The sequence below is a fragment of the Balaenoptera acutorostrata genome, chromosome 1, assembly GCF_949987535.1.
Source record: "Balaenoptera acutorostrata chromosome 1, mBalAcu1.1, whole genome shotgun sequence".
Taxonomy (NCBI): Eukaryota; Metazoa; Chordata; class Mammalia; order Artiodactyla; family Balaenopteridae; genus Balaenoptera; species Balaenoptera acutorostrata.
In genome coordinates, this window is record NC_080064.1 from 75,324,929 (window position 1) to 75,341,401 (window position 16,473).

At 41.3% G+C, this 16,473-nt stretch overlaps 1 protein-coding gene across 3 annotated transcripts in view; it reads left to right on the forward strand.

The window, feature by feature from the left end:
• The window catches only part of DNAI3 (dynein axonemal intermediate chain 3), a 101,145-nt gene that overhangs the window by 83,511 nt on the left and 1,161 nt on the right, over positions 1 to 16,473 (forward strand). For all 3 annotated transcript variants that reach the window (XM_007173031.3, XM_007173033.3, XM_007173032.2), the window contains 5 exons: positions 781 to 844; positions 7,954 to 8,084; positions 10,076 to 10,280; positions 11,775 to 11,866; positions 13,106 to 13,228. In XM_007173031.3, the coding sequence (XP_007173093.2) occupies positions 781 to 844; positions 7,954 to 8,084; positions 10,076 to 10,280; positions 11,775 to 11,866; positions 13,106 to 13,228 (615 nt within the window). The remainder of the gene's footprint in view (positions 1 to 780; positions 845 to 7,953; positions 8,085 to 10,075; positions 10,281 to 11,774; positions 11,867 to 13,105; positions 13,229 to 16,473) is intronic.

The following is a 16,473-nucleotide window of genomic DNA, read 5'->3' on the forward strand; positions in this document are numbered from 1 at the left end:
CTCTGAGTCCTCTTGACTCATCTTAATATATATCCTTCTCTGTGTTTTCCTCTTATTATTTAGTGAAAAAAACATTGGGATTAGGAGATTGCATATGGGTTTTACATTTATAAGATGGTGGCCTGGGACTAAATTTTTTCTGAACCTCTCCCACCTCTTCATTCACTGGTTCTGTCTGTCTTTCCCCTTTGTGTGGCAATTTCTGCCTCTTTTTTACACCAGGTCCCTCTTCTTTCTCTTCTCCTTAAAATGGCCATAAGTAGAACTGGAATACATATTACTTGTTATGTCATTTGGCTAGAACTCTATGTTTCCCCTTCTCAACTTTCAAAGATGATGAGTACCATACATATTCCCTCTTTCTCTCTTATTCCATGAATATTTATTAAGTACTGACTTTGTAACATGCTGAGAACAAACCACTGAATAAGCCAGACTAGATCCCTCCCCTTCTGGAGCTTTCAGTCTATTGGGACAATTTTTTGTTAACAGCGACTTTGGGAACCCAGCAGTTGGAACTTGTGTACCTAGAATAGCTTCATAAGTGCCTGTGTTCTCCCCATCAATGTGTGTAGATAAAAACTCAACAAATTCATTTTTTTGTTTAATATAAAATCACGTAATCATTTTGAGCCTTCCCTCCTCACACTGCACCAAATTATCATTTGATTAAATTGACCTGTTACTTTGCATTTGTTTGGATCATGGTCAGTCTTAGCACATGAATAAGAGGACTTTTGTCTTTTAAGTTGTCTCATCAAGAATCTGTAATATTTTTAGGAAGGTGAAGTGATATACACAGATTGGAAAACGGAGAGAGACCCTGAAACTGGCCGATTTATGAGTAAGTTTTGATGATTGCTCTGTTATTAATTATTTCTTTTTTACGAAGTACGAGTAACCCTGTCTTTGCTAATGGGAGAGAGGGCACCTGAGGTTCTGACTCTACACTTGTTACTCAAAGTGAGTTCTTTGGACAAGCAGCACAGTTGTCACCTGGGAGCTTGTTAGAAAAACAAAATCTTGGATCCTACCCCAGGCCTGCTGAATCTGAATACAGATTTTAATAAAATTCTCCAGGTGATTTGTTTTCACACCGAAATTTGAGGAGCACTGATGTATTGATACTTAAATTACGGAGACCCTTGGACAATTCAATTTTAAAATAACAATGCTATTTCAATAATTCAACAACCCAGTAGCTCAGCTATGTGGAAAATCTGAGTCAACATGAAATTATAAGCTAAATTTACCATGATCTTGAAGACCTCAGCCCTGTATGGGAGAAGTTAACTCTAGGGCCCTCCTTTGGGGCTGGGACTGGTGGTGCCCACGTGTTCCCCTGCTCCCGGGGCCCAGACTCTGGGCAGATGAACAGAGGTGTGAAGGACACACCCAGGTGTGAGCAAGGATCAGTGTTAATAGTTCAGGCTCCCCAGTAAGCAAAGTTCTCTGTCAAAGCTCAGAGCCTTGGGGTGCACTACAATTACAACAACTTACTTTAAAGCTTTGGATTTTATCATGGCATGAAAAAACTGGACAGCTACATGTAAAAGAATGAAATTAGAACACTCCCTAACACCATAAACAAAAATAAACTCAAAATGGATTAAAGACCTAAATGTAATGCCAGACACTATTAAACTCTTAGAGGGAAACATAGGCAGAACACTCTATGGCATAAATCACAGCAAGATTCTTTTTGACCCATCTCCTAGAGAAATGGAAATAAAAACAAAAATAAACAAATGGGACCTAATGAAACTTCAAAGCTTTTGCACAGCAAAGGAAACCATAAACATGACAAAAAGACAACCTTCAGAATGGGAGAAAATATTTGCAAATGAAGCAACTGACAAAGGACTAATCTCCCAAATATACAAGCAGCTCATGCAGCTCAATATCAAAAAAACAAACAACCCAATTCAAAAATGGGCAGAAGACCTAAATTGACATTTCTCCAAAGAAGATGTACAGATTGCCAACAAACACATGAAAGGATGCTCAACATCACTAATCATTAGAGAAATGCAAATCAAAACTACAATGAGGTATCACCTCACACCGGTCAGAATGGCCATCATCAAAAAATCTAGAAACAGTAAATGCTGGAGAGGGTGTGGAGAAAAGGGAACCCTCTTGCACTGTTGGTAGGAATGTAAAAAAAAAGAAGGAATATAATTATCTAAAAAAAAAAGAAAATGTATTTGAACCACTTTTCAAAGTGTAGACTAACCACGAGATAAGGAATAGGCAGCTCCTGGGACCGCTAGAACACCATGGAGCAGTGAGGCAGAACAGCTAGGCTAGGGTTGCAGAAGGGGATCTGGTCAATCCTGTGGGTGGCTGAGACAAGTGGACGTGTGAGTGACTGACAGAAGTCCCGAGGTCAGAGCCACCACTTGCAGGGGACAGCTGTTGGGGCTCAAATCTCTGCCTTAAACTTCATCTTCTTCGCTTCCATCTACTGAGGCTGGTTCTGCAGGCTAGAGTCTGCCTTAGACCTTGGAAGGCTTGTTTTGTCAGCATTGCCTCCAGGGTGGCCATTTCCATCTGGAAACAGAAGCACTCCTACTTTTCTTACATAGGTCTCCGGCCTAGAGACCCAAATGTATGTTATTAATAAGAGTGAGGCATTGAGAGAAGATTTAATGTGACCCAAAAAGAGGATCAAGTGCATGTAGAACTGAGACCGATTTTCCATTTTCCAGTCATTTCCAATTCCATAATTTAAAGTTGAACTCAAAATTATATATTGGATGTAACGAATTACATTCAACTACTTTTGTGCTTATTCATGTTTCTATTTATTCAATCATTCAAGAATGTTAATTGTGCACGTGCTGCATGCCAGGCACTATAATACATGACAGCAGTCTCCACTACACCCCTGGGACACAAGCTGAGACCATGACTAAGCTCGTGATGCCACGACTTGGTTATGCACAGAGGGACACTGTCTGGTTCCTCCTGGTCTCAGATTTTCTTAGAGCCTTACCCTGGTGCCAGCTTCCTAAACTGCTTTTGAGGCAGCCCATGACAGACAGGTTGAGTTATTTATTTTAAATGGATTTTATTCCATCTATAGTACCAATGACAATAAACTTAAAAACCAAGAGCTTTACATTTGTACCTCATTGATGTTTGTTTGCTCTTTCTTTCTTTCATTCATTCATTCATCAAATCATTATTGAGAATCTACTATGTGCCAGGCACTGGGAATACAAAGTTGGATAAGATATTATCTCCCCCAAAGGGGTTACATGAATTATTGGAAAAGCCAACCACATAAACAGATGATGACATTGCACTGCCATTAGTTCTATGGATGGGAAAAAAAGACAAACACAAAGTGACGTGGAAACCAGGGAGGGACCAACTCTTTTGGGCTGTTAAGAAAAGGCCCCACTGAAGAGAGATATGGTTGAGCTGGATCTTGAAGGGTGGTTTGCAGGTTTCCAGCTGGAGAAAGGCATTCCAGGTAGAAAGACAAACAAGTGCAAAAACATGGAAGCTCAGAAGAGTAGTGGACAATTAGGAAACAGGGAGATCTTCTGGCCAAAGCATGGTAATAGAGAGGGCAACAGCAGCAGGAGAGGTGCCAGGAAGGACATCTGAGTCCAGATGGCAAAGAGCCTTGAGTGCTTTACTAACCTGTGGACCGTATCCTAGTACCACCAGTATAATCAGAAAATTACTCTGTCAGGAGAGCAGGGGTTAATTAATTGGTGGGAAGTAGGATGAGCGGTAGAATGACCAGTTGCAACAGCCTAGATGAGAGATGGAGAGGACTGATGTCCAGGCAGGGTGACAAGGATGTCCAGCAGAGGAAATGCAAGAGAGAGAGAGAGACATACAAGTCATCATGCCAGGACTTTGTGACCAGTGGGATGTGAGTGGGAAAGAAAAAGAGAAGTTGCTGTTAATTTCTTGACATTTAATTCATTCCAAAAAAATGAGAAATAGCTCTAACCACCTACTTAAAGGCTATTTTTTTTAAATTTATTTATTTAATTTATTTATCTTTGGCTGCATTGGGTCTTCATTGCTGCATGCGGGCTTTTTTCTAGTTGCAGCGAGCGGGGGCCACTCCTTGTTGTGGTGCGCGGGCTTCCCATTGCGGCGGCCCCTCCCATTGCGGAGCACGGGCTCCAGGCACGTGGGTTCAGCAGTTGTGGCACATGGGCTAAGCTCCACGGCATGTGGGACCTTCCCGGACCAGGGCCCGAACCCGTGTCCCCTGCACTGGCAGGCGGACTCCCAACCACTGCGCCACCGGGGAAGCCCTAAAGGCTATTTTTAAATCATCTTAATACTTTAATACTTTAAAATTACCAGTCAAGTATTTTGTAACATGGAAAGCCAAATGACACTGTTACTCCCATTGGATAATGGTTGAAGTTCAGGGAAAGTCAATGTGTAGACATGCTGAACTGTAAATTGCATGCCCTACTTAACATTCTGTGAACTGGCACAGTTTTCCTTGGAAGCTACCAGCCCGATGTCTTTCATAAACACCATGGAGGTTTCCTGGGTAAAGATGAGGCAAATACTGGGACCCATTTTCTCTTGATCTGCTGGGAGCCCCATGTTCTTATCTCAAATATACAACAAGGCAGGAAGGAGAATTTCCTTTTCTAAGAAGAAATTTCTGAAAGACAGATTATCCTGACTGAGCTGTGTGTGATGAAGTCCAAATCAAACAGATGATCTAAGTGACAAGCCAAGAAATACAGGCTGATGTATTTGATGATGATGACAGTTAACACAATCATCTCATGTACTCAACTCACAAATTGGCACACGTCATGTGTTAGGTGCTCAATACTCTCCATGGATTAATCCTTACAGCAACACTGTGGATTTGAGCCCAGGCGGTCTGTGCTCTTAACCACATCAGTATACTAAATCCTTCATTAGATAATGACTCTGGAAAACTACTGTTTTGTTTATTGTAAGTTTCTTATAATAACCTGGCTGGGGGCTCTGGCATTTCATTTAATAACTTAAGGACAGCTCCATTTACTGCTGAATGGCTCTAAGGTCTTCCAAAGGACAAAAGGAAGAAAAAGTTATATGGGCTGAGAACCTCTAACATGTTAAAAGTACAAATCTCGATGGTTATCTATATTCCTATCACTGGTGGTCATTACATTTTGCAGAGGGCTTCTAGACTCCTGGATAGCCCTGCTCACCAGAGTGAGGTGGTGTAGGAAAGCCCGGCTCACCAAGGACAAAACCAGATCTGACGGACACAAACAGCAGCAAGAAGAAAGCTGCTGGCTTCCAGGGGTCTCCTGCCTTCCCAGAAATCCTCCAGATCACTTCAAGGTGCCCTTAGAAATAAGGCTTCTGTGCTGTCTTCAAGATGGAGCTTTGGTGAGAGGAAAATTGGTCTTTTTTAACCTAGAAGAGCTATGTTTAAATTTATTTATTTTTACTGTATACATTTTTTTCAAATAATTTTTACATTGAGATAAAAATATACATAAACAAGAAATTTAACATCTTAACCATTTTTAAGTACAGTTCAGGGGAATTAAGTACATTCACATTGTTATGCAACCAATCTCCAGAACTCTTTTCATCTTGTGAAACTGAGACTCTGTACCTGTTAAACACTAGCTCCCCACTCCTCTTTCCCCTCAGCTCCTGGCCACCACCATTCTACTTTCTATCTCTATGAATGTACCTGTTGTAAGTACCTCATGTAAGTGGAGTCATACAGTATTTGCCTTTTTTCTTAAGTTTTTGGCCACACCATACGGCATGTGGGATCTTAGCTCCCCAACCAGGGATCAAACCCATGCCTCCTGCATTGGAAGGTAGAGTCTTAACCACTGGACTGCCAGGGAAGTCCCAGTATTTGCCTTTTTGTGACTGGCTTATTTCCCTTAAAATAATATACTCAGTTTTCATTCCTGTTGTAGCGTATGTGAGAATTCCCTTCCTTTTGAAGGATGAAGAATATTCCATTGTATGGATATACCACATTTTGTTTATCCATTCATCCATTGATGGACACTTGGGTTGCTTCTGTCTTTTGGGTATTGCAAATAATGCTGCTATGAACATGGATGGACAAATATCTCTCTGACACTGTATCAGCTTTTTACAAGATTATGGTAGCTTTTTTTTCTGCTTAATGTTACACTGTTGTTCTGAGAAAAAAAATCCAACCTTCACATAGCTGTTAATATGATAAGTTTCAGAGTAAATTCGTGGTTTTAGTATAAAATAGCCACACATTGTGGTTTGGCCTGGACAGGCACATATTTTTATGGCCATCCCTGGGGCTTGTGGGTATGGGCAGCAAGGAATGAGGAGCAGCCAGCTCCAAAGCCAGGACCGGGGAGAGGAAACCCAAGCCATGGCGGAGTAGACAGACCAGGGGAGCAGAAGGACCCTGGTGCCTGGGGCAGAGGCAACGGGGAAGCCTTCATCTTAATATCCAAATCGGCTTGTCCTCTAGTCTTCCCAGTTGCAATAAATGGAAAGTACAGTGAGCCTGTTTCTCTTACCAGAAATCTGGCTGTCATTCTCAGCACTCATCTCTCTCACCCCTCCTGTCAACTCTAGCTTGCAAATGTTTCTTGATTATCCACTCCTCCATTGCACCTTCCTCCAAGTCACCATCCTCTCTCACTAGAACTACAGCAACAACCTCCCATGGTTGGGGCTTCCCTGGTGGTGCAGTGGTTAAGAATCCGCCTGCCAATGCAGGGGACACAGGTTCGAGCCCTGGTCCGGGAAGATCCCACATGCCACGGAACAACTAAGCCCGTGCGCCACAACTACTGAAGCCCGCGCTCCTAGAGCCCCTGCTCCACAAGAGAAGCCACCGCAATGAGAAGCCCGCGCACCGCAACGAAGAGTAGCCACAACTAGAGAAAGCCTGCACATGGCAACGAAGACCCAATGAAGCCAAAAATAAATTAAATAAATTAATTTTTTTTAAAAAAAGAAAGGAACAAACTACTGATACGTGCTGTAGTGTGGATAAACCTCCAAAAAAAAAAAAAAAAAAAAAAACCTCCCATGGTGTCCCCTCTTTGCTTTTACCTGCCTCTGATCCATTCTCCCCACAGCAACCAGAGAATCCTTTCATATGTCAATCTGTCAATAGGATAGTCTTCTAGGCCTAAAGGGCTCATTAAAAAACATTACACTTAGAATGTAATCTAAATGTTTTTCCTAACAAGTCTCTGCAAGGTCTGGACTCTCCTGGTCTCCATTTGTTTCCTGTGTCTCACCCTGGGATTATCAGACTCCAGTCCTATTGCCTTCCTCAAAATAATAAATGCACTAAACACTTCTCAGGACTCTGGTGTGTATTACTCCTCCTGTCTGGAATGCTACTCCACACCACAATCTTCCCGTGCCGAACTCAAGCCTAAATGACTCATCTTCAGAGACGTCTTTTCTGACCATTCAGCCTAAATAACGAATGTCCCTTGTTATTCTTTCTTGTGATATTTTTTACTTCATAATACTTTTCACATTTTTTTTTTTATATACCTTGGGATTTGTTTGTTGAGTATCTGTCTTTCCACTGGACTGTAAGGTCCGAGAGGACAGATCATGTTTGTTTATTAACCATTGTTTACCCATCCATCTACAGTACCTGGTACATAAAAACAACCCACAATTATTTATTGACTAACAATATATACTATTGACTAACTGATATACTAATAAATGAGTGAATGAATAAGAACAGGAAGTGTTCCTTTGAGCCTGAAAAGTAGCCTTGATGGGAATTTCCCTGGATTGTCCATAAAAAAGAGGAGGAGTTGTGCCTTGACAGATTCATTCACCCCAGCTGACCTCTGGTTCTCCACTCTTGGACCTCATTGATCGGGAGCTATCTGTCCATCGGAGGTCTGCCCATTCTTCATTGCAGGAATGTAAACAGTGTTATAAAAGGTGAAATGGCCTTTTCCACTCCAACAGCAAAGAAGCCCGTGAGCCTCTACACGGTCCATGATGGAGGTGTCCACACCGTTCAGAGATCACCTTTTTACAAGGACATTATCCTCACTGTTGGGGGTTGGAACGTGGCTATCTGGAAAGAAGGTATTACGGTAAGTTGCCTGCAAAATGGAGGAGTGGGTGTGTGGTCCTTTGTTATTGAGAAAAACAATAAGAATAACAGACCATTCTGACGTAACAATGCCTTTGGGACACTTTTTAGAGAAATTGGAACAGATGCCCTGGGCCCCAGCCTGTCAGCAGAAGCACTACAAGCCTTTGGAAAACACAACCATTTGCTTTTCTTTCCTGAGGGAAGGAAACATTTACAAGTCTTTTGTTCTCTGAAACCAAACAGTCTTTTCTTCGAAATATTGTGTATATCATGGGCAGTTCCCTTGATTTATGTTTTTCCCTCTGCTTAAAATACAAGATGGGATGCTGATTATGGCACGAAGTCCAAGGAGAAGCAATGGGTCTGTCACTGCTCTTGCACCGGGCAATTTGTCAGCAGGTTCAGAAAGTGGGACTAGGAACGCTAAGGGGTCCGTCACCAGGCAGGCAGAGACGTGCATGGGTCGAGGTGAGGCAGTGCCAAGAATCCAGTGGTCCGGATTAGGACAGGGCCTGGGTCCAGGCAGACAGAAGCTAAACTGCCAAAAACTAGAAAGACTGGTAAAATCTAGTGAAGCAAGGGCGTGGGAAAACCAGTATGATATGTCCCTCTCATGAGCTACTTAAGGAAATTATCAAAATCTGTTAAAAAGTATGTATAGGGGCTTCCCTGGTGGCGCAGTGGTTGAGAATCTGCCTGCCAATGCAGGGGACACGGGTTCGAGCCCTGGTCTGGGAAGATCCCACATGCCGCGGAGCAACTGGGCCCGTGAGCCACAACTACTGAGCCTGCGCGTCTGGAGCCTGTGCTCCGCAACAAGAGAGGCCGCGATAGTGACAGGCCCGCGCACCGCGATGAAGAGTGGCCCCCACTCACCGCAACTGGAGAAAGCCCTCGCACAGAAACGAAGACCCAGCACAGCCATAAATAAATAAATAAATAAAGGAGGTCCTTTTAAAAAAAAAAAAAAGTATGTGTATATATATATATGTATGTGTGTATATATATATATATTTCAGAGCTGTAATATATGTATTCTTCGACCTAACACTTTTTTTTCCTTTTATTTCTGGGACTCTAACTTACAGGAATACTCAAAAAAATAATGTGTGTGAATATATGTACAAGTTTGTCATTGAAAAAACTTGAAAACTCCTTAAGTGTCCATCCACAAAAGGACTTCTATTTTATAACAATGTACTTTTGTATGATTTTTTTTTTTTTTTTTTGTTACAACAAGCAAGCATTAGTTTTGCAGTTAAAGAGAAAGACAAAAGAAATTTAGGCAAGATTGTCCAAAGACCATGCAGGGGTCAGGAACCTGGTTATCCACCAAAACTGAAGGAGCTGAGCAAGAACAGGTTTGGCCTGTTGCCTCTAGGGAGTCCATGAATTGGTGACCTTCTTTGTTCCCTGTAGGAAGGTTTTGTTTGCATGTATGGAAGGGTGGAAGGCAGCTCCATGGCTTAGTTTAGTCCAGATGTAAGTAGGTGAATGAGCCCAGGCGTAGCATGACGGTAGGAAGAGAGCACATTCTGATCTTCAGTCTCTATGAAAACCTCCCAAAGAAGGCAAATTACCCCAAAATAGAGAAGAGATAAGATGATCTTATGTTGCTTTGGTGGTCCAGAATCTCTCCCAAATAATATTAATAAGCCATTGGATGCAGCTCACAGATAGAATTGACTTTTCATTCCCTTTTCCTGCCCACCAGAGCTATTTCAATGGTGAGCAGGCACCTGACAGGAAAATAAAGATATAGGCAAAATTTGCTTATAATCTTTACTTATCCGGTGTCCATCAATCTCCATAGAAATAGCAATGGGATTTAGCAGCAGTTGGATTATTAGAACCATAAATAGCTCGATTGGAAGGTTTGATCTTTTATATGATCATAGCCATCTGAGTTTTACTTTTAAAAAATCATTGTGAATATCCCTCAGATAATAACAAAAGCTTTTAATTTGTTTTTTTTGAATTTATTTTTAGACTGGACCCCTCCTTCAGTCATCCTGTGCACCAAAAAGGTACACCTCAGGGCACTGGTCTCTGACAAGGCCTGGAGTCTTTTACATTGGCCGAGAAGATGGATACATCGATATCTGGGACCTTCTGGAGAAAACCCACGAACCAGCCCAGTCACAAAACATCTGTATAACTATGATCACGTACATCAAACCCTGGACCTTTTCTGGTATGTTAATTCTGATTGAATGAACTAAGTCATTTTGCCTTTTGGGGCTAGCTTAGGAACATTTTGACATTCAACTGGAAAGCCTCTGATGTTTCTTCTCAAGATCTTTCTTCCCATTCCATCTCTTCCCTTCCTTTCTCTTTCCTTCCCATCATTCCCCTTCCTTTCCCTTTTCAAATTTTGGATACAACCTGAGTTTCTCTTACTATTTTCTTCATCAACGGTTATTTCTGAGACACATTTTAGTATGTCAAGCAGAGACTGATTTTGAACCACACAATAAAAAACATCCTTCTCACCCTCTCCGGGTCCCTAAATCACAGGGTGAACCCTAAATCTTTGCTACTTTTTGCTGCTTCTTTTCCAAATAAAATAAGTTCTGTACCTTTAATTTTTCATTACGTCACAAATTTTCAATATTTTGTCACTTTATGGCCCTCCACTGGACAATATCAAGCAGTTTCCTTCTTGAGATCAAATGACTCTGCGGGGTCATATATCTCTTTAAACTATAACTTTTAAACTAATTAAGAGGAAAAAGATAATGTATAACAGAGCAAGCAGAAATTTAAGAATGTGTCGATGGAAAAGTAATTTATATCCTTTGTCCCAATTTCTCTGTTTCACCCAAGTAATACTTTCTACCCAAATTCAGTGTATATTTGCTTCATTTCAGAGAAGTTTCCCTTTGTTTCCAAAGCTGTGCAGGCATAAAATTGTCTTTCTATTCATTTCTTTCTCAGAAGAAACATTACATTTAGAAACACAGTCTTCAGAATCTCTAAGAGTGTCAGAGTCTGACTACTACTACTTGGCCGTATGTGTCACCAAAGTGTGTTTTCCCGTCTTCGCTACAAAACATTGCTTTTGTATACCTCCAGGGATTACAAGTCTAGGATTTAGCAATTTGAACCAGACCTGCTGAAAATGAGAAGACAAAAGTTGATGAGAGAAAAAATTGAAATTTTCAAACACATTTGTGTTTTATATCCATTTTAAATGATCAAAGGAAGCAATTTGTTTTTATAATAAGAAAACTGGTTCTGGCTGTGTCTTTGAAATTCATCTGGATAATGGCATCCTTTAGCCCTTACTATGTCTTTGGTGAAAATTGACATCATGATTTTTCTTTGAAAATCTTCCATGTATTGTCCCTGCTTTCTTTTCACATCTGCCCAGTGGATCCAGTCAGCGAGGGTCAATCTCAGCTAGGAGCCACACTCCTTATATAGAGGCTGAGAAAACATGATTGGGGGTGAGCAGGGTGGCTGACAAAGACTCAGGGTCTCAGCCTTCATTTCACCAACTGGAAAAATGGCTTTTACGTGTGAATACGGTCTCCAGTCATGAAGGTCTGATGAAAATGCCAAGATCATTGTAACCACAACAGGTCCTTTGGGAAATCACAAAACAAAAACACAGTACATGTTTAACCTCTAAAATGGCTTTCTGATTGCAGAGTTGTTTTTCTCCCCCATTTTTTTCATCTTTCAGCTAAGCAGCAATTTATAGCCATAGCTGATTATTATGGAACATTGCATATATTGGAAATTCCTTGGACACTAAGTCGCCCTTCCACCAGTGAGGTTAGTAACTTTTGGCTTTGAGGATTTACGTGATCAGATACTGCTGAGGCATGTTTTAGAAGTATGTTCAGAAATGACAGCATTTTTGCTCTATAAGAGAACAAAAGAATCATGCAGTCAAAAATAAGGGGATGTTAACCTAAATGGGAAAAGAATTTGAAAAAAAAAATAGATTAAAGTATATGTATAACTGAATCACTTTGCTGTACCCCTGAAACTAACACAACATTGTTAATCAACTATGCTCCAATATAAAATAAAAATTAAAAAAAATAAGGGGATGTATTTCTGTTTTATGAGAGAAATGGCCTAAAGCTAGGGGAAAAAAGCAAGCATGCAGCAAAAGAAAAGCCAAGTAAATGAAGCCCAGATTCAGAGAGGAATTGATTTGGGGATTCATAATCATAAGATGTTATTTTCACGTTGTAACCTAAGCGTGGGACCCTTATTTCAGTGCTATCCTTCCCAGAGGGCCCAGCTGACATTTTTATGCATCTCTCCATTGCCAGCCTCCACCCGTCCTTCCCCAGCTTGGTGTGCTGCAGGCAGCAGGTCTGAAGTGGCAGTATTCTGCCCCTCCATGCACACCACCCAAGGGTTTCAAGCAGTGTTAATAATTAGGTTACAAAAAGAAGATCAATATGTAGAAATACATAAATATGTATACAACCAACATTAAACATATAGATTGCAATCTGTTGCAAGTCCCAACAACATCACCCTAGTTACTGGTAGGCAAAAAACTTTCCTTCCCTTGGTGGCCTTGCCCAAGGTCTCTGCTGACTTCCCTGCTTCTATTCTTACGTCCACACGCTAAACTCTCCAGGGGACCAGGAACTCAGCTCTGATTCCAGTCCCTTTAGGGTTTCCATTGACATCCTCATCTGGGTTTTCCAAGTTTGTTTGATGATGTGAAACTTCCCTCAGTCTTAAAAGTGAGAAGGAAAGAAGGGGGGTGGGAGCAATCCCTGAATATTTCTCCTACAAAATTGCAATTTTTTGCAGCTCTCTCCTTCCAATCCCACTCCTTTCCTGCCATCCCCCAATTCGTAGGCCCCTAAACCTTAGCCCAGTAGCCCCCAAATTAGCTAGTTCCTCTGATAGTGGGCCTGTGGGCATTATCCCAAAGCAGGTAATCTAGCTAATAACTTACAAGCAGCAGAAATTCTTCAGAGCCTCATGAAGAACATGGGGGCTTCCATGTAGGTCCCCCTTCTCATGGGCCTGTGTTTCTAACAGGTATCAAGTATAAGCCACTACTTTGAAAGAGAAGTCAAGCATCTGGAATATGTAGAACAGCGCAAAAAAATTCGGGAAGAAGAAAAGAAAGAAATGGAGCTGGAAATGGAGAAGAAAAAAGTTGTAAGTTAAATTTCAGAAACAAAAATTGCTTTCCTCTAATGCCATTGAGAATATATTTGTTTGGCTTATTCCACAATTTTAATAGAAAAATTATGCCTTTTTACATTCTTCTCTTGTTCGGATGGGAGTCAAGGGGGCATTTCTCTGATTTTCTAGCTTACTATGAGTCAGAGCAACCAGTTGGACACACCTAGTGAGATTCTACCCAATTTAAGTTTCTGAAATTTTCTCTGTTTCAAAGGCCTTTAGATACAGTGGTATCTAAATACCAATTATAGATACAAAGATTCAAATTTGAATGCTTTCATTTCATAGAATTTTAACATCTAGTGAATAATGCATTAAAACAGTGCAAAAGAGAGAGGACTATGAATTGACGCGTGGGCGCTCGTCCCGTCTCTACCGCTTATGAGCTATGAAATCTACAGCAAGGTTTGTGTCTTTGCTGAGCTTTGGTTCTCTTGCTTTTAAAATGGGAATACTAATAACAACCTTTTAGGATTACTGTAAGGATTTCAGTTAGGTAACTTGACAAATAGTAAACTGTCATTAAGTGGGAGCTAGTGTGTAGAGACAGACAGACAAATAGATGTAAATTTTACTGTAATAAACTAGAACTGTGAAATTTGCAATAGGGGAGTATTTGGTACAGGACACATCCATCTTAAAATCTACCAGAAAGGAACCTAAATCTCTGAAGCCCCCATCCTCTTCCTCAGCCTCTCTGTTTGATGTGAATTCCATCACTCTGTTGGTCTTCCCTTGACCATTGGCATTTGGGGCCTTGAAATATTCTGTGAATTCAGCTCTTCTTTCTTTCTCACTTGAGGTCATCTCAGTCCATATTTCTGCTTGTCTCTTGCTCATTCCCTTCCTTGCCCTTTTGTCACCAACAATTTCATCACCACCTGTTGTTTCCTTATAGCCAAATATATAGCCTCCTCCAATGTAATTGCTCATGTAAGACCCTAGGTCTCAATTAAAAGCACAAGCATGTGGAAATATTTTAATGTACTGCGTTAGCAAATAGATTAACATTATCGCATTGATATATACGAATTAGTGGAACAAAAACAGAGGGAGCATCATTTCAAAACATTGTTTAGTGGTGACAAGGTAGAAAAGAACACCAATTAATTAACTTTTCTTTGTTTTCTTTTGCTACAAAAAAAAAATTGGTCTATTCTTTTGCACAACCACAAACACTGGGTGAAATTCTGCCATGGGAGATAATCTGCCACCCTTTCCTACACCAGCAATCATCCACGATTACTAGGAGTGTTTAAATAACATAGTGACAGCTAATTATCCACATAGAATTGTGGATAATCCAAAAATAATTTACAATGTGAAGTACTTTTAAAAAACTTGAATATTATAATAACCATATCTTGGAATTGTATGATGCTTTTGAGTTTCCAAAACTTTTCCACCTTCTTGTAACTTCATTTCCATTTGACATAGTACCCTCCTTAAAGTAGAGCTACCACTTGTCAAGTTTTCTCTTGAACTAGACTGCAGATAAGTGAATACATTTAAAAGGGCTCCTCTGTTACATTTAGAAAATGAAAAGGGTCACCAAGGAAAAATAACTAATGTTAGTCAGAAGTATCTCCTTACAAGCAACTGCTGATAATAGGGGAAATGGGAACAAACTAACAACCTCAGAGGATTGCAGTGGGGATTAAATGAGTTGAAATATTTACAGCACTTAGCCAGTAACTGGCAGATAGGAAGTGTCCACTATTAATATTATTACCGAGGGCAGGGGACGATCACACATCCATCCAGCAAGGCTGGTTTTCATGAGCGCACCCCGACTGGCAGGGATTAGGCTGTGCACTTCAACCCGCACATCTGAGGGAAATCATATGCCCATCTCTTTGCAAACATTGAATCTGGATACCGCTCACTTATTGAAAAATAATAGTAATTACAGCTCTAACAGCACACAAAATGGGAATTTTCCTAACTGGAATTTCAGCTGGAGACCCGAAGCTGAGAAAAGTAGCAGTTTCCATATGATTCATTATGTCATCTCTGTGGGACAGAGAAGAGGGAAGAATTCAAAAGAATTCTGCAAGCCCTAGTCAATGACCCACACTCCAGGCTACACAAGGGAGGCAAGAATTATGGGGAAGAAGGTTGGAAAAGGGGAATTTTTTTTTGGAGAGAGGTGTTGGAGCGCTGTGTATTCCCCATTCCCACTTCTGCAACACCGCCCAGACTCTGGGAGGAGACCTTCAAGAGAAGCACTGCTAGAGATAGGTTGCTGGCCAGGATGGACCGTTGGCCTCGTCCACCTGGCAGGAGGCTTCCTGAGCCACAGAAATCCAAGGGCTAGGAGTTACCAAGGGGCCAGAGCAGAATGGCCAGGGAGAATTTAGGAAACTCAGGGACAGGGACCTGACTCCTATGGCTGGAAAGTCTGCAGGCAAAAGATTAGCTTAAACTGCTCTGACAGACGGGTGGAGAGAGGACCAGGGGCAATGAACTTGTACTGATGGCAGAGTGAGGGTGGTGAGTTTTCCTGGGGCCAGGTGGAAACTTGAAAGTAGCTAGGCTCAAATCAGGTGCCCCAAAGGACTTCCTAAGTGGGGTGAGGCAATCTCTACAGAAAGAGCCTGGAGGTGCACAGGGGAGCATTGCAGTGGGGGCCACAAGGGGCAGCCTTCACTTGGATATTGGACTGGCCTGGGTTTTCAAATACCTGAAAACGACACTATTTCTAATACCTAAAAATGATAGGAAATGCTACGGAATCTGTCACATATGTTGTAAAGGACAAAGGTTAGAAGAATAACATTTTTCTACTCTCACCTTATCAAGTGGTGCTCTTTTTGTGAATTGGTTATTGTAGCTAACAAGTGCTTACTGGGTGCATGCACCATTCTGAGGACCTGCCATATTTAATAATTCATTTAATCCTCACAGTGCTATGAAGCAGTCATAATGATTAGACATGAGGAATCTGAGAAAGCAGAGATATTAAGAGAGGGGGAAAAGCAAACATGCGGAAAGAATATGGCAGAGGAAGGGGAAGAGAACATCAGTCATTGTGAATATTCAAAAGAGGAAAATACCTCCTGCAAATTATTCTCTAAAGAAACTAGAATAAAATACAGTTCTGGGGCTTCCCTGGTGGCGCAGTGGATAAGAATCTGCCTGCCAATGCAGGGGACACAGGTTCGATCCCTGGTCTGGGAAGATCCCACATGCCGCGGAGCAACTAAGCCCATGCGCCA